General features: G+C 51.4%; 1 protein-coding gene across 1 annotated transcript in view; it reads left to right on the top strand.

Moving 5' to 3' along the window:
* Positions 1 to 811: 811 nt before the first annotated feature.
* Positions 812 to 18,522, top strand: part of phf24 (PHD finger protein 24) — a 38,088-nt gene continuing 20,377 nt past the window's right edge. Inside the window, exons 1-2 of the mRNA XM_033018478.1 lie at positions 812 to 1,124; positions 8,983 to 9,462. Of these exons, the coding sequence (XP_032874369.1) occupies positions 9,064 to 9,462 (399 nt within the window). The 5' untranslated portion in view covers positions 812 to 1,124; positions 8,983 to 9,063. The remainder of the gene's footprint in view (positions 1,125 to 8,982; positions 9,463 to 18,522) is intronic.

Below are 18,522 nucleotides of genomic sequence, written 5' to 3'. Positions count from 1 at the left end.
AGTTTGCATGTTCTCCCTGTGACTGCATGGGTTTTCTCCGGGTGCTCCGGTTTACTCCCACACTCCAAAGACGTGCAGGTTTGTAGGTTAATTGGCTTCTGTAAAATTGTCGATATTGTGTATGATGATGTCAGTGTGCGGGGATCGCTGGTCGATGCGGACTCCGTGGGCCAAATGGTCTGTTTCCGCGCTGTATCTCTAAACTAAACTGAAGGTCTGAAGGGTCTCGACCTGAAACGTCACCCATTCCTTCTCTCCACAGATGCTGTCTGTCCCACTGAGTTACTCCAGCATTCTGTGTCTATTCAAGGTTGGGAACCTTCCTCAGAGCAGTAGGGACCAGAGAGGCCGAATGGGCCCTGCTCAGCGTCGCCCCCTGCAGGCCCCCTGCATTAGTGCCCGCAGCCTGTTTGAATGGACGGGCCGGAGAATGGGACGTTGCCGGGGCCGGCGTCACAGCAATGCAGCGAGTGTGGGAGTGGCAGGGGGTCGGGATGCGACCAATGGTGGTGCACCGTGGATGCTGGAGAGGGGAGGAGACAAGACCTCGACTACTTGGTGCAGAGAGAGGGAGAGAGAGAGACAGAGAGAGACCGAGACAGAGAACAGCCTACATCAGTATGCATTTGTAGACAGACAGAGACAGATAGAGGGAGGGAGAGAGAGAGAGAGAGACACACACACACATACACACACACACAGAGGGAGAGGGCGGGAGAGAGAGACACACAGAGAGAGACAGAGAGACAGAGAGAGAGAGGGAGAGACAGACATACAGAGAGAGACACAGAGAGAGAGGGGGGAGAGAGAGACAGAGAGAGAGAGAGACAGAGATCAGCTAACACCAGTCTGCATTTGTAGACAGACAGAGAGAGGGAGAGACAGAGGGAGAGGAGATCAAGAAGAACCAACATCAGTTGATATCAGTTGATACAGAGAGAGAGAGAGAGAGAGAGAGAGGGGTATCAGTCTACATCATCTGAAGACAGCGAGTAGCCGGAGTCCGCTGTTCTCTCCCCCAGCTGTGCCTTCTAGTATTAGGGCTACAACCCGCTTATAATCGTTGGGGAGAGGACGAGAGAGAGAGAGAGAGAGCCGTGCGTGTTGCAGGAGGCATGATAGCGGTAAGTCAACGTGGTGTGATTGAATGGTTAATATTACAATCGCTGTGCCTGCCCCTGGAGAGCCCGGGTACCCGGGTACAGGGGGGGATTCACGAGGAGGCGGGCGGGCGGGCGGGGAATAACTGACTGGGTTATTCGTAACTCGGGACGCGGGGTTCAGGGGGCCCTGGCCGCGGGTTTAACGTTGGGTGGCTGGATGGGAGAGGGAGGAGTGGAGGGGAGGGAGGGAGGGAGGGAGGGAGGGGTGGATGAAGGAGGGAGATGGGGGGAGTGATGGGGGGAATGATGAAGAGAGTATTGGGGTGATGGGGAGTGATGGGGAGTGATGGGGAGAGGGGGGAGTGATGGGGGAGTGATGGGGAGACGGGGTAGTAATGGGGGAGTGATGGGGGAGTGATGGGGGAGAGGGGAGGGAGGAAGGATGTTATTACAGGGGAGGGAGTGAAGGGGGTAATGTGCGGGGGGAGGAGTGTGGGGGGACAGGAGGGAGCGATGGGTGGACGGGGGAGAGATGGAGGGGGAGTGGATGGCGGGGTGCATTGTGAGGAGGAGGGGGAGGTGAGCCACTGTGAGGGAGGGAGAGTGATGGAGGGGGAGTGAAGAGGGGGGGCATTGTGAGGGGGAGTGATGAGGGCAGGGAGGGAGCGAGGGGAGTGATGAGGGGAGAGTGGAGTGAATTGAGGGTGGGGGAGAGGTGTGGGGTGGGTGAGGGCGGAGTGATGAATGGGGACGGAGGAGTGATGTTTGGGGGGAGGAGAGGGGAATTGATAGATGGATAGATAAAGAGATAGAGAAATAGATAGATAAATAGATAGATAAAGAGATAGATAGATAGATAGATAGATAGATAGATAGATAGATAGATAGATAGATAGATAGATAGATAGATAGATAGATAGATAGATAGATAGATAGATGTGTCGGCAGGTAGATAGATCTTGCTCCGTACAGTACATGCCATTTAAACATTGTCCCTCTCACCTTCAAGCTCTGCCCACATTACGACCCTGGGAAAAAGCTTCTGGCTGTCTACTCTATCTATGCCTCTCATCATTTTATAAACTTCAGCAGGCCCTTCGGCCCACCGAGTCCATGCGGACCATCGATCACCTCCGGGTCCCAGTTATAGTGCAGAACACACCAGTTCTATGTTCTCCCAATCCCTGCACAACAGGGCCAATTAATCTCAAAACCCGCACGTCTTTGGGAGAGTGGGAGGAAACCGGAGCACCCGGAGGGAACCCACCCTGTATCGGGGGAGAACGTGCGAACTCCGTACAGACAGCACCCGCAGTCGGGATCGAACCCGGGTCTCTGGCGCTGTGAGGCAGCAGCTCTACCGCTGCGCCACCGTGCTTGGAGACATGGGGGGGGGGGGGGGGGGGGGGGGTGATGGAGGGGGAGGGGATGGAAGGGAGACGGAAAGTTGGGGAGGAACAGGGCAATGGAATGAGAGGCCGAGGGGCTGGAATGGATGAGCTGGGCCGAAGGGCCTGTTTCCGTGCTGTGTGACGCTATAAGTGATCAACGAATACCCCCATCCACACCTCCTCCATCTTCCCCAGGTCCCTAGAATATCCCAGCCATCAATATGATGAAGAGACTTCAACCTGACATGTAAGAACTTGAAGGTTTTAGTGTAGTTTATTGTTGTGACGTGTGCCAAAGTACAGGGACTTGCTTTGTTTTGCACGCTATCTAATCAGATCAGACAATACTGTACATAAATACAACCAAGTCAAACTACAGTACAATAGGTCGAGCAAAGGGGAAGATACAGAGTGCAGAATATAGTTCTCACCATTTTCAGTTTAGTTCCGGGACACAGAGTGGAAACAGGCCCTTTGTCCCACCGAGTCCGCACCGCACACTAACACTATCCGACACACACTGGGGACAATCTTTAACGTTAATACTAAGCCGATTAACCTACAAACATGTACGTCTTCGGAGTGTGGGAGGAAACCGACTGTCTCGGAGAAAACCCACGCAGGTCACGGGGAGAACGTACAAACAAACAAGGACCCGTGGTCAGGATGGAACTCGGGTCCCTGGCGCTGTAAGACAGCAGCTCTACCGCTGCGCCACCGTGCCACCCGTTCCTTGGACAATGTCCGCAATGGGGTAGAGGTGAATCGGACAGCATCCTAGCTTGTGGAAGGACTGTTCAGAAGCCTGATAACAGAGGGGAAGAAGCTGTTCCTGAGTCTGGTGGTGCGCGCTTTCATAGAAACATCGAAAATAGGTGCAGGAATAGGCCATTCGGCTCTTCGAGCCAGCACCGCCATTCATGGCTGATCATCCAAAATCAGTATCCCGTTCCTGCTCTCTCCCCATAATCCCTTGATTCCGTTAGACCTAAGAGCTATATCTCACTCTCTCTTGTATACATCTCTGAATGGCCCTGTCCCACGGTATGAGTTCATTCCAAGAGCTCTCCCGAGTTTAAAAAAAAAATCGAACTCGTGGTAAGCACGGAGAATGAACGTAGCGGGTACGTCGGAGCTCGGGGACGTCTCTTAGCGGCTCGTAACGCTAACGGCAGGTACTCGGGAAGACTCGCTAACGGCAGGTAAGCTCGGGAAGACTCGTGAAGATTTTTCAACATGTTGAAAAATGCCCACGAGAGCCCCGAGTACCGACGAGCGGCCATTACCGTAAATCTCCGAGTTCGAATCAGGGCAAACTCGGGGAGAGCTCTTGGAATGAACTCGTACCGTGGGACAGGGGTTTAACTCTCTCTTGAATACATCTGTAGACTTGTGTCGAACAGGAATGTCTGCTGCTGCCGGACGGGAGCGTCGGCAACTCTCTGCGGTTTCTTGCGGCTGTTCCTAAACCAAGCTGTGATGCAATCCGACAGTGTGCTCTCTCCAGAGCATCTATAGATGTTTGTAAGGGTTGTTGGAGACATGCTCACTGGGATCATCTAACGTTATCCTGAACTCACTGAAGATATAATTCCCATTTCATAGTGACGAGGGTACACGTGCTGGGGATGAGGATAGCTTTGTTTAGTCTATTGTCCGTGTACCGAGGTACAGTAAAAAGCTTTTTGTTGCGTGCTATCCAGACAGCGGCAAGACTATACATGATTACAATCCAGCCGTCCACTGTGTACAGATACAGGATAAAGGGAATAACCTTTAGTGCAAGATAAAGTCCAGTAAAGTCCGATTAAAGATAGTCGAATATGGTAAACGGGAGGTCAGGACCGCTCTCTAGTTGGTGAGAGGACGGTTCAGTTGCCTGATAACAGCTGGGAAGAAACTGTCCCTGAATCTGGAGGTGTGCGTTTTCACACTTCTGTACCTCTCGCCCGATGGGAGCTGGGAGAAGAGGGAGTGGCCAGGGGTGCGACTGGCCCTTGATGATGCTGCGGGCCTTGCCGAGGCTGCGTGAAGTGTAGATGGAGTCGATGGAAGGGAGGTTGGTGTGTGTGATGGTCTGGGCTGCGTCCGCAACTCTCTGCGATTTCCTGCGGTCTTGGGCAGAGCTGTTCCCAGACCAAGCTGTGATGGAAGCCGACAGTGTGCGTTCCATGGTGCATCGGCAGATGTTGGTAAGAGTCGTTGGCGACATGCTCACTGGGATCATCTCTTGTTGTCCTGAACTCACTGAAAATATAACCCCCATTTCATAGGGAAAAAATTACTACCAGAAGAACCACTGCTGTGACAGTCAAACATTCCATACTCAGGGTAACACAATATCTAACTTCAAGTAACTCTTACTTTCCCTCTCTCTCTATCGCTCCCCCATCCTAGTTCTCCGACCAGTCTGACAGTCCTCCTGGTTAAAATCTATCTCTGTTTGCTTCGTTGTCAGCTTCCCCTCGCTAACAATGATCTATTCTACATTTTCCTTGACTTTTGTCCCCTTTCATGTCTCGTTTCCACACCGTACCCTTCATTATCTCTGTGTCTCTTCTCCCTCTGATTCTCTGTCTGAAGAAGTGTCTCGACCCCAAATGTCTTCCCATTCCATCCCTCCAGAGATGCTGCCTGTCCCGCTGGGTTACTCCGGCATTTCGTGTCCATCATCTTTGACATAATCAAGGACCAGCCTCACCCCCGGTCACTCCCTCTTCTCCCCTCTCCCATCAGGCAAGAGGTACAGAAGTGTGAAGACACCTTGTTCCCCACCCTGCCTACCCGTAGAAATAAGGAACTGCAGATGCTGGTTTACCAAGGATGGACATCAGTGCTGGAATAACTCAGTGGGTCAGGCAGCATCTGTGGAGAACGTGCGCAGGTGACTTTTCGGGTCGAGACTGCTGCGTATAGTTTCAGTTTAGTTTATCTTTCTCCTCTCAAGTTAAACCTAGAATACTAAAACAAGGATGAAATGCTGAGGCTCTATAAGGTGCTGGTCAGGCTGCATTTGGAATACTGTGAGCAATTTTGGGCCCCATGTCTGAGGAAAGATGTGCTGGCTCTGGAGAGGGTCCAGAGGAGGTTTACAAGAATGATCCCAGGAATGAGTGGGTTAACGTATGATGAGCGTTTGACAACACTGGGCCTCTACTCGCTGGAGTTTAGAAGAATGAGGCAGGGACCTCATTGAAATCTGCAGAATAGTGAAAGGCCTGGATAGAGTGGATGTGGAGAGGATGTTTCCACTAGTGGGACAGTCTAGGACCAAAGGGCACAGCCTCAGAGTAAATGGACGTCCCTTTAGGAAGGAGATGAGGAGGAATTTCTTTAGTCAGAGGGTGGTGAATCTGTGGAATTTGTTGCTACAGAAGGCAATGGAGGCCAAGTCAGTGGATATTTTTAAGGGCAAGAGGGGGAGGGGGAGCAGTAAGAGAGGATGTTGCACAACTCTCCAGCGGAGAGACGAGGAGAACAGTTGTCGGGGAGCTACGGGAAGAAGGCAGGAGAATGGGGTTGAGAGGGAGAGATCGATCAGCCATGATTGAATGGCGGAGTAGACTTGATAGGCCGAATGGCCTAATTCTGCTCCTTGAACTCATTAACATGAACCTTTGAAGGGAACTGGTGGTATCCAAGTGGTGCAAGAACAGGTTGCATGGATACAGCGAGGGGAATGGGATGGATGGGATTGCACTGATGGGACCTGGCATTGACCAGAGGGGCTGAGTGGCCTCCTGTGTGCCTCAGCCCTCCCAGTGGACTGAATGCAAAGGTGGATGTTGGTGCATTGCAGCAGTTTGCTTAACCTTGTGATCTTTATCTCCCTGATAATTAGCATTAAAGAGCCAAAGGAGGGCTCGGTTTCAATCGCTTCTTTGATACAAAATTAACTTCCTCTACAGAAGCCTGGTGCTGCCCACAATCAGTGCTTGAGAGAGGCTATAGAGGATAGCTGGAGAGAGAGAGAGAGCGGGAGAGGGAGAGGGAGATGCATGCTCATACTAAAGCAGCCTGCACACTCTGGGCAGTCTAAGTGCAGAAACAAGGCACACAGAGTGCTGGAGTAACTCAGCGGGTCAGGCAGCATCTCTGGAGTCTGCACCTCGACCTGTAACGTCACCTATTCCTTTTCTCCAGAAAGGCTGCCTGACCCGCTGAGTTACTCCAGCATTTTGTGTCTATCCCTGGAGAACATGGATAGGTAAAGTTTTGAACCAGCGTTAGGGTTCATCCCGTATTTTGGGCTAAATTGGTTTGTCCCGTACGGGACCGCCCTTGTCCCGTATTTGACTGCTACTACTCGGGTCGAGGGGACTGTCGGGTCGGAGCACAACGTCCGGCCCCGCCTCACCCGTCCCAACGTAGTGCAGCCCATGGAGTGCAGCAGCAGCAGCAGCAGCAGCAGCGCCTCGCCCGTGGCCCCGTCGGTCGGTCGGCAGCCCGGCCAGGTGTCTGACCTTCGGACCTTCGCTTACCGCTGACACCACCACCACCCCTCCTTCTCATGGCCGATCATCGGTTCATGAGTTGGGTGGGGTGCCGGGGCCAAAATTCCTCAGCTGGCCCGCCGGCTGGGCTTTGTGTGCAGTCCAGCACCCGGGACAACTCATCATTCACCCAGCCACGGCCGAGTCGGTCAACGAATTGCTGTTGGGAATTTGTCCCGTATTTTGACCTTTTGTCCCTTATTTGGGAGTGAGAACGTTGCCAACCCCACTACCCATGATGGAGCGGGCAGTGCCCACCAGTCCCTGCCGTCTCCTTCCTTCCTTGGCGTTCAAGTTGCTGAACCCGGCTGTGACGCAACCAGTCAATATGTTCTCTACCGTACATACACATGTAGAGGTCCACTAGAACTCAGCAATGTTACAGATCTCAAAGGCATAGGTGGCCACAAAATGCTGGTGTAAATCGAAGATGGACACATAAAGCTGGAGTGACTCAGCAGGACAGGCAGCATCTCTGGAGAGAAGGAATGGGTGGCGTTTCAGGTCGAGACCCGAAACATCACCCATTCCATCTCTCAATAGACAATAGTCAATAAACAATAGGTGCAGGAGTAGGCCATTCGGCCCTTCGAGCCAGCACCGCCATTCAATGTGATCATGGCTGATCATCCCCAATCAGTACCCCGTTCCTGCCTTCTCCCCATATCCTCTGACCATGCTATCTTTAAGAGCCCTATCTAGCTCTCTCTTGAAAGCATCCAGAGAACCGGCCTCCACCGCCCTCTGAGGCAGAGAATTCCACAGGTTCACAACTCCAGTGATGGCTGCCTGTCCCACTGAGTTACTCCAGCATTCCGTGTCAACCTTCGATTTAAACCAGCACCTGCAGTTCTTTCCTTCTCAAAGGCATATATTGTCGGGGGATCGGTGGTAGGCCAGAAGTTTGCAAATCATCAGAGCCCTCCAAGAGGCGACTGAAGACGATTCCAGCACGTACTCTCAGGAAGGAAATGATGAAGGAAACCCACCTTTCTTTAGTCGGAGGGTGGTGAATCTGTGGAATTCAGTGCCACGGACAGCAGTGGAGGCCAAGTCAATGGGATATTTTTAAAGTGGAAATTGACAGATTCATGATTAGTATTGGCGTCAGGGGTTATGGGGAGAAGTGATATGGCATTGAAGTTAGAGAGAAAAAGTGCAGAGTTTGCAATGATGTAGGCTGGAAGATCGGGCTACTTGAGTGCAGAATATAGTGGAACGTTATTGTAGTTAGAGAGAAAAAGTGCAAGGTTTGCAATGAGGTAGGCTGGAAGATATTTCCTTACATACATACATACTTACTCATACGAGAAATGAGCGGGTTAACATATGATGAGCGTTCGTCGACACTTGGCCCGTACTCTCTGGACTTTAGAAGGATGAGGGGACACCTCATTGAAACTTACCGAATAGTGAAGGGCCTAGATAGAGTGGATGTGGAGAGGATGGTTCCACCAGTGGGAGAGCCTAGGACCAGAGGTCACAGCCTCACAATTAAAGGACGTTCTTTTAGGAAGGAGACGAGGAGTAATTTCTTTAGTCAGAGGGTGGTGAATCTGAGGAATTCTTTGCCACAGAAGGCTGTGGAGGCCACGTCAGTGGACATTTTTAAGGGAGAGATAGATAGATTCTTGATTAGTACGGGTCTCAGGGGTTATGGGGAGAGGGCAGGAGAATGGGGTTCCTCTCCTTCTTCTTCTTCTTGCATGTGGTGTGCGCAGCCTAAAGTTGTGGGACAACTTGAAAATGGGGTTAAGAGGGTGAGATAGATCAGCCATAATTGAATGGTGGAATAGACTTGATGGGCCGAATGGCCTAATCCTACTCCTATCTCCTATGACGATATGAGTGAATGAGAGATATGCAGAAAAGTAAAGATGGTAAAGGAAACAGGCTGAGGACTAGGTGAAAATGGGTTGCAGACAATGAGACTTAACATGCTTAATACTTAATACACCAAGTACTTAAAGCAGTTGTTGTTTTATTTTTTCGCAGAGTGGAGCAGGTTGTGATTGAACCGGTGTCCGCTGTGTGTGTTGTGCTGAGCTGGGAGTGAAGGAGGCGACAGAGGGGCGGATGGGGGTGCTGATCTCCAAGCGTCAGTCGGTGGAGAAGGTCCAGAAGGCCAGCGCGGTGGTGTCGGCCTTCAAGGAGGGCCTACGCGACAAGCAGCCGCCCAGAGGCCCGGCCCAACCCCGGGCCCAGCCGGCCCAGCCCCCCTCGCTGGGGGCGCAGGAGGTGAAGGCCACCCCCGGCCCCGGACCCAGCGCCCCAGGCCCCAGCGCCGCCCCCCAGCCCGACAGCGAGGAGGCCAAGAGCACGCAGGCGGCCTGGGAGAGGCTGAGAGACGGCAAGGGGGTGGAGCCCGAGGACATGGAGTGGAGCCAGATGGCCACGCCACCCGCCTACAGCAGGCCCAAGAGGCAGCTCGGAGATGACCAATCCCTCGACATCGTTCTGGAGCAGAGGGAGGAGGTAAGACTTGGCTCTCACCCCTCTCCCACCCCCCACCAACACTGCCCGACACTCCCACCCCCCCTCCCCGCCCCCCATCCCCCACCAACACTGCCCAACACTACCACCCCCCCCACCCCCCACCAACACTGCACAACACTAACCACCCCCCCCACCCCCCACCAACACTGCCCAATACTACCCCCCCCCCCACCCCCCCCCCACCCCCCACCAACACTGCCCAACACTACCCCCCTCCCCTCCCCCCCCCCCACCCCCACCAACACTGCCCAACACTACCACCCTCCCCTCCCTCCCCATGTTGTTGACAACACTTGAGCACGACCTATAGGTTGATTGATTGAAAGACACAGCATGGAAACACACCCTTTCAATCTCTGTGTCTCTGCGTCCCTGTGTTCCTCCCTCACTCTCTCCCCACTCTGTCTCTGAGAGGTTATGGGGAGATGTGATATGGCGTTGTAGTTATAGAGAAAAAGTGCAGGGTTTGCAATGAGGTAGGCTGGAAGATCGGGCTACTTGAGTGCAGAATAGTGCAGCATGGAAACATACTCTTTCAATCTCTGTGTGTTCCTCCCTCACTCTCTCACCATTCTCTCTCTCTCTCTGCCCCCCTCTCTCTCCCTCTCTCTCTCTCTGTCTCTCTCTCTCCCCCTCTCTCTCTCTGCCCCTCTCACTCTCTCTGCACCCCCCCCCTTCTGCCCCCCCCCTTCTGCCCCCCCCCCCCTCTCTCTCTCTCTCTCTCTCTCTCTCCTCCCTCTCTCTAACTCTCTCTCTTTCTCTGGCCCCCACTCTCTCTCCCCCCCTCTGTCTCTCTCCCCCCATCACTCTCTTCCTGTCTCTCTCTCTCTCTGGCCCTCTCTCTCGCTTGCCGCCCCCCCCCCCTCTCATCTCTCCTCTCCGCGCTCTCCTCTCCTCCCTCATCTCTCTCCCCTCTCCTCTCCCCCCCTCTCATTCATGCCTCTCCCCCCTCTTCCCTCTCTCTCTCTTTACCCTCCTCTCTCTGCCTCTCTCTCTATCTCTCTTCTCCCCCCCCTCTCTCTCTCTGCTCCTCTCCCTGCCTCGCTCTCTTTCTCTGCCCCCCCCCCCCCCCCCCCCCCCCCCTCTCTCCCCCCCCCTCTCTCTCTCTCTCTCTCTCTCTCTCTCTCTCTCTCTCTCTCTCTCTCTCCTCTCTTTCTCTCCCCGTCTCTCTCTTCCTGTTTCTCTCTCGCTCCCTCTGCCCCTCTCCCACCCCCTGCTCACATACACCAGGTCTATCTGCTCTCTCTCCTCTATCATCTACCGGCTCCACCTGGTCGTGCTAAGACGCTCTCTGTCTTCGGGCTTGTTGCTATTCCTGGAAAATTATGTAAGACTATTTGTGATGGAATATTGTCTTTAATGTCTGTGACCATCCATGAATGAATCACTTTTCTTGCTGGCTTTCCGCTGTGCTTTGGGCACATTTGTGCATTATTTTTTATAAAGTTGTGCCATTTCCTGACCGTCATCGAATTTAGTTTAGAGATACAGCGCAGAAACAGGCCCTTCGGCCCACCGAGCCCGCCGAGTTACTCCAGCGTTTTGTGTCTATCTTCGACTTAAACCAGCATCTGCAGCTCCTTCCCGCACAGTGAAAGGCTTTTGTTGCTCTGTGCTATCCAGCCAGTGGAAAGACCATCGGTCCATTCGCTGTGTATAGATACATGATAAGTGAAGTCTGATCAAAGATAGTCCGAGGGTCTCCAATGAGGTAGATAGTAGCCCAGGACCGCTCTCTAGTTGGTTATAGGATGGTTCAGTTGCCTGATAACAGCTGGGAAGAAACTGTCCCTGAATCTGGAGGTGTGCGTGCGTTTTCACACTTCTGTACCTCTTGCCTGATGGGAGAGGGGAGAAGAGGGAGTGACCGGGGTGCGACTGGTCCTTGATTATGCTGCTGGCCTTGCCGGCTGTTATCAGGCAACTGAACCATCCTACGAATGCAGAGAGCAGTCCTGAACTACTATCTACCTTCCTCGCTGGTGACCCTCAGCATATCTTTGATCGACCTTTACTTATCACATATCTACAGAGTTAGTGGCTCGATTGTAATCATTGTCTTGTCTTTCCTGGCTGGTTAGCACAGAGCAACAAAAGCCTTTCACTGTGCAGGAAGGAACTGCAGATGCTGGTTTCAATCGAAGATAGACACAAAATGCTGGAGTAACTCAGCGGGACAGGCAGCATCCCTGGGGAGAAGGAACGGGCGATGTTTCGGGTCGAGACCCTTCTTCAGACAGCTGACCTACACTGTGTCTGATAATGAAATGCGTTGAGAATTTCCGATTTAACGCGCTGAAAACTCTTGCACAAACAGTAATAACACTCTGCCTGGGTGCGTTGGAGTGAATAATCGCTATGTTTCTCGCATCCTTTGTGAGTCATCGCTGCATAGTAATCAAAAATTAATCGGCCTTTCTAATCATAAATGCAACATTCACAGGCAGCTAATTGAATAGTTCAAATTATAATTGTCATGCCTTTGCTTTAGATTTGCTTTAGATTTGTTACTGTCACGTGTAGCAAGCTGCAGGGAAAAGCCTTGCACGCTCTCCAAGCAGATCAGATAATACCTCACGTAAATACAACCAAGTCAAACTCCAGTACAATAGGTAGAGCACAGGGGAAGATACAGAGTGTAGGCTATAGTTCTCAGCATTGTAGCGCATCAGTTCCAGAGACAAAGTCCAATGTCCACAATGGGGTAGAGGTGAATCGGACAGCACCCTAGCTTATGGAAGGACCGTTCAGAAGCCTGATAACAGAGGGGAAGAAGCTGTTCCTGAGTCTGGTGGTGCGCGCTTTCAAGCTTCTGTACCTTCTGCCGGACGGGAGCGGGGAGAAGAAGGAATGACCGGGGTGGGACAGGGACAAGTCTTTGAGTATGTTGGCTGCTTTCCCGAGCCAGCATGAAGTGTAGATGGAGTCGATGGTGGGGAGTGTGGTCTGTGTGATGGACTGGGCTACATCTACAATGGTGGGGAGTATGGTCTGTGTGATGGACTGGGCTACATCTACAATGGTGGGGAGTGTGGTCTGTGTGATGGACTGGGCTACATCTACAATGGTGGGGAGTGTGGTCTATGTGATGGACTGGGCTACATCTACAATGGTGGGGAGTGTGGTCTGTGTGATGGACTGGGCTACATCTACAATGGTGGGGAGTGTGGTCTGTGTGATGGACTGGGCTACATCTACAATGGTGGGGAGTGTGGTCTGTGTGATGGACACCTTTTTCACTTGGAGTGTAGTGAGGACATGGAACACACAGAATGGAGTAATGTGGCTCACGTGTATGGCAGATAATCATGGTCTTGCATGATGGTGAGCACAGACATGGTGGGCCGAAGGGCCTGTTCCTGTGCTGTGCCGTGCTCTATGAACAAATGTGAGCAGCCTGTCTCATTTCATGTTAGTGGCTCAGCGGTAGAGTTGCTGCCTCACAGCGCCGGAGACCCGGGTTCGATCCTGACTATGGGTGCTGTCCGTACGTAGTTTGTACATTCTCCCCGTGACCCGCGTGGGGTTTCTCCAGGTGCTCCGGTTTCCTCCCACACTCCCAGGACGTACGGGTTTGTAGGTTAATTGGCTTGGCAAAATTGTAATTTGCCCTAGTGTGGAGGATGTTGTAAGTGTGCGGGGATGGCTGGTTGGCACAGACTCGATGGGCCCAAGGGCCTGTATTGTATAACTAAACTAAACTAAACATGCGCATTTGTAGGTCAATTGGCTTCAGTAAAATTGTACATGTTCACTTAATCAAGTATTATCTTTCCGCTGACTGGTTAGACAATAGAAATAGACAATAGGTGCAGGAGTAGGCCATTCGGCCCTTCGAGCCAGCACCGCCATTCAATGTGATCATGGCTGATCATCCACAATCAGTACCCCGTTCCTGCCTTCTCCCCATATCTCCTGACTCCGCAATCTTTAAGAGCCCTATCTAGCTTGCTCTTGAAAGCATCCAGAGAACCGGCCTCCACCGCCCTCTGAGGCAGAGAATTCCACTGGTTAGCAAGCAACAAAAGCTTGTCACTGTACCTCGGTACACGTGACAATGAACTAAACTGGTGTGTAGGACAGTGCTACTCTACGGGTGATCACTGGTCGGCATGGACTCGGTGGGCCGAAGGGCCTGTTTCTGGGCTGTATCTGTAAACTGCTCTGATTTAAGCCATAATGAAAGAATGCGTTGGCAGGCAGGACAGGGAGCTGAGATCAACATCCTCTTGGATGCAGGGTTTTGCCAAACTCATTGTTTAGCGACCCTCAACGGTTTTGTAAAGTGGCTGAATGAAATACTTCCAAATCTGAGAATTACGTGACTCACCACCACTCGTCATTGTGTGCCGAGGGTTTCAATAGTTTGCTCGTTAGCACAGCGGAACCAATTCATGCCCTGGACTCGTTCCGAGCAAGAGATTCACCACACAACCTTTATCATGTGCAGGAAGGAACTGCAGATGCTGGTTTAAACTGAAGATCGACATAAAATGCTGGAGTAACTCCGCGGGACAGCCAGCATCTCTGGAGAGAAGGAATGGGTGCCGTTTCGGGTCGAGATCCTGAAGAAGGGTCTCGACCCGAAACGTCACCCATTCCCTGTCTCCGGAGATGTTGCCTGCCCCGCTGGTTTACCCCAGCATTTTTGTGTCTGCGGTATCTTCCCTCTATCATGGGTGGCGCGGTGGTAGAGTTGCTGACTCACAGTGCCGGAGACCCAGGTTCGATCCTGACCATGGGTGCTGTCCTGCACGTTCCCCTTGTGACCTTTTGCGTGGATTATCTCCCAGTGACTTTAGATTTTAGAAATACAGTGTGGAGGCAGGCCCTTCAACGCCCCGACCAGCGATCACCCCTGCACGTTTACAATTCATAGCAAAACCAATTAATCTGCAAACCTGCACGTCTTTGGAGTGTGGGAGGAAACCGGAGGACCTGGAGAAAACCCACGCGGTCACAGGGAGAACCTACAATGTACGTTCATACAATGGAGGAACGCTCCGGTTTCCTCCCACACTCCAAAGACGTGCAGTTTTGTAATTTAATTGGCTCCTGTAAATCGTCCCTAGTGAGTAGGATAGAACTAGTGGTGATCGCTGGTCGGTGCGGACTTGATGTGCCGAAAAGCCTGTATCCACAGTGTATCTCTAAAGAGTGAAGGACACCATACAGTACAGAGGCAGGCCCTTCGGCCCACAAAGTCTATGCTGAACATTATGCCAAAACCAACTCTTCTCTGCCAGCACGTGATCCATATCCCTTCATTCCCTGCACGCCCATCTCATAGGCTCTTAAACGATCACCCCTGGCAGCGTGTTCCAGGCACCCACCACCCTCTGTGTAAAAAAACTTGCCCCGCACATCTCCTTTAAACTTTCTCCCTCTTCCCTTAAATCTATGCCCTCTAGTCTTTGACATTTCCAGCATGGGGGGGAAAGGCTCTGATTGTCTACCCTATCTATGCCTCTGATAATTCTATAAGCTTGTACCTGAAGACCCCCCTCAGACTTTGCAGCATAGCTATAGAGCTATGTCAATAACCCGTGCCTGCCTTCTCCCCATATCCCTTGATTCCACCAGCCCCTAGAGCTCTATCCAACTCTCTCTTAAATCCATCCAGTGATTTGGCCTCCACTGCCCTCTGTGGCAGGGAATTCCACAAATTCACAACTCTCTGGGTGAAAAAGTTTTTCCTCACCTCAGTCTTAAATGGCCTCCCCTTTATTCTAAGTGTGGCCCCTGGTTCTGAACTCGCCCAACATTGGGAACATTTTTCCTGCATCTAGCTTGTCCAGTCTATTTATAATTTTATATGTTTCTATAAGATTTTCCCCTCATCCTTCTAAACCCCAGTGAATACAAGCCTAGTCTTTTCAATCTTTCCTCATATGACAGTCCCGCCATCCCAGGGATCAATCTCGTGAACCTACGCTACACTGCCTCAATCACAAGGATGCCCTTCCTCAAATTAGGAGACCAAAACTGTACACAATACTCCAGATGACTACATCCCAACTAACGACTGATGGCTAAAAACTTTAGTAATATATGGTGACTGCAGGGTAAGACCCAGACAGGATTATGGATTCGAGTGGTGTATAACGTATATGTGTTAATATTTGGTAGATCAGATCTACAATAGCTTTAAGGTGAGAGGAGCAGAGTTTAAAGGAGGTATGTGGGGAATTGTTTACACAGAGGGTGGTGGGTGCCTGGAACGTGCTAACGGGGCGGTGGTGCAGGCAGATACAATCGTGGTGTTTGAGAGGCTTTAGACAGGCACGTGGATGTTCAGGTACAAATGGTAGTGCAAAGAGGGACATACTAAAGTGCAGTGAATAGGTTTTCAGCACTGCACCATCAGGGAAAAAAGTACAAGGTTTGCAATGAGGTAGGTTGGAAGATCAGGTTATGCACCCCAGCTTATGAGAGGACAGTCCAGTCATCTGATAACAGCGGGGAGGAAGCTGCTCCTGAGTCTGGTGGTGCGTGTTTTCAAGCTTCTGTACCTTCTGCCGGACGAGAGCGGTGAGAAGAGGGAATGACCGGGGTGGGAATAGTCGTTAGTTAAAGCACGAAGTGCTGGAGTAACGCAGCGGGTCAGGCAGCATCTGTGGAGGATATTGATAGATGGCATTTCAGGTCGAGATACTTCTACAGACTGCCCTTGACCATGTGTTCAATAGTTCAATGTGCTTTATTGTCACTTATGCAGCTGCACAGTTAGATGTAGCTCTGAGTGCCAATGGAATCAAGGGATGTGGTGAGAAGGCAGGAATAGGGTACTGACTTTGCATGGTCAGCCATGATCAAATTGAATGACGATGCTGGCTCAAAGGGCCAAATGGCCTACTCCTGCACCTATTGTCTATGCTTCTATGCTTCTCTGCACAGTGAAATTTATTTTGCATAAATCACAGATGCAGGCGTCACCATTATTGGCGCCATTTTTCAAAGTCCATAGTGCGGTCGGCCCACGTGCTCGATGTACTGGAGCAAAGTAGGTCCTTCTGCAGATGTACAGGGCCCTAGTGAGACCATACCTGGAGTATTGTATGCAGTTTTCATCCCCACATTTGAGGAAGGACATTCTTGCTATTGAGGGAGTGCAAGGTCAATTCCCGGGATGGTGGGACTGTCATGTGTTGATAGAATGGAGCAGCTGGGCTTGTATACTCAGGAATTTAGAAGGATGAGAGGGTATCTTATTGAAACATATAAGGTTATAAGATTAAATGATTAAGGGTTTGGACAAGCTAGAGGCAGGGAACATGTTCCCGATGTTGGGGGAGTCCAGAACCAGGGGCCACAGTTTAAGAATAAGGGGTAAGCCATTTAGAACGGAGACGAGGAAACACTCTTTCACAACTTTCAGAGTTGTGAGTCTGTGGAATTCTCTGCCTCAGAGGGCGGTCGAGGCCAGTTCTCTGGATGCTTTCGAGAGAGAGCTAGATAGGGCTCTTAAAGATAGTAGAGTCAGGGGATATGGGGAGAAGGCAGGAACGGGGTACTGATTGGGAATGATCAGCCATGATCACATTGAATGGCGATGCTGGCTCGAAGGGCCGAATGGCCTACTCCTGCACCTATTGTCTATTGTCTATTGAACCAACATCCCTCTCATCTCCTCTCCTCACCCGGCGGTGGGGGTCACCTCCTGCAGCTGACCTGATGGTACTGGCGGCATCGCCCCGGTGCACCCTCCCACCGGCCCTTGCTCCTCGTGCCCGACCTCTCATGGTCCCACCTGGTTACACCGACAGACGAGACTCCGGGCGGGTTCCGCAGTTGTGGAAAGACCTCCACCGCGCCCAAGGCAGCATGAAGTAATAAGGTTATATAGAGCCATACAGCGCAGAAACAGGCCCTTCAGCCCAACATGCCCACACTGACCAAGATGCCCCATCTACACTAGTCCCACCTGCCCGCGTACCCCCCTAAACCTGCCCTATCCATGTACCTGTGATAGAACATTTGGGCATCCCAACCAACAGCGTTGTACAGACGCAGGATTTTCCTTTGCTCAATAAATTAGACTTTACAGAGTTGGGTGTGATGCAAAGGAAACGTATTTCAGTGTTTTTCTCAGTGAGCGAGGTGTCGGATTATTCATTCGTGAATAAGTAGCGAAGATAATTGTATGTACACAAAAATGCTGGAGAAACTCAGCGGGTGCAGCAGTGAAGGAAATAGGCAACGTTGTGGGCCGAAACCCTTCTTCAGAAGTACCCTTTGTGTACCTTCGATTTTCCAGCATCTGCAGTTCCTTCTTAAACACGATGATAATTGTATCTCTGGAGTTTATGTATGAAACATCGTTTGGAAAATAAAAGATAGGTTTAGCTTCGTTGAGGGCCTTTGGGCGATTTTTTCGGCGACTGCCGACGTCATCAACGGACGTACCAGGGCCCCCGAAAGATTTTGAACATTTAAAAATCCAGCAGCGACAAAAAAAATGTCGCAACACTTGAGGAAAGACCGTGCGTCAGTACGTCGTCACGCCACGTCACGCCGCGACTTTATCGGTGACCTCATATGTCGGTCAATGGTGCCGTCGGTCGCCGAGAAAATCGCCGAGTGGGACAGGTCCTTATTGTCACGTGTAACGAGGTATAGTGAACTGCTTTGTTGTGCGTGCTATCCAAACAGACCAGATAATACTCCACATAAATACAATTGAGTCAGCCTCAAGCACAATAGGAAGATCAAAGGAGATGCTGTATCTCGAGCGGCAGCATTTTGAAACAGTAATCCATGCCTTTATTACATCTAGGCTGGATTACTGTAACGCACTCTACTCTGGAGTCGCACGAGCTTCATTGGCTCGTCTCCAGCTTGTTCAAAATGCTGCCGCTCGCCTTTTGACCGGAACTCGAAAGAGGGAGCACATTACGCCAATTTTGGCCTCCCTTCACTGGCTCCCAGTGCACTTTCGAGTTCATTTCAAAATTCTTTTATTTGTTTTTAAATCGTTGAATGGGCTCGCCCCGCTTACCTCTCTGAGCTGCTCCACCTATATGCTCCTGCCCGGTGCCT

Source organism: Amblyraja radiata, chromosome 3 (assembly GCF_010909765.2).
Source record: "Amblyraja radiata isolate CabotCenter1 chromosome 3, sAmbRad1.1.pri, whole genome shotgun sequence".
NCBI classification, from domain to species: Eukaryota; Metazoa; Chordata; class Chondrichthyes; order Rajiformes; family Rajidae; genus Amblyraja; species Amblyraja radiata.
Note: the sequence above shows the minus strand (reverse complement) of the source record. Positions and strands in the feature narration are given on the sequence as shown.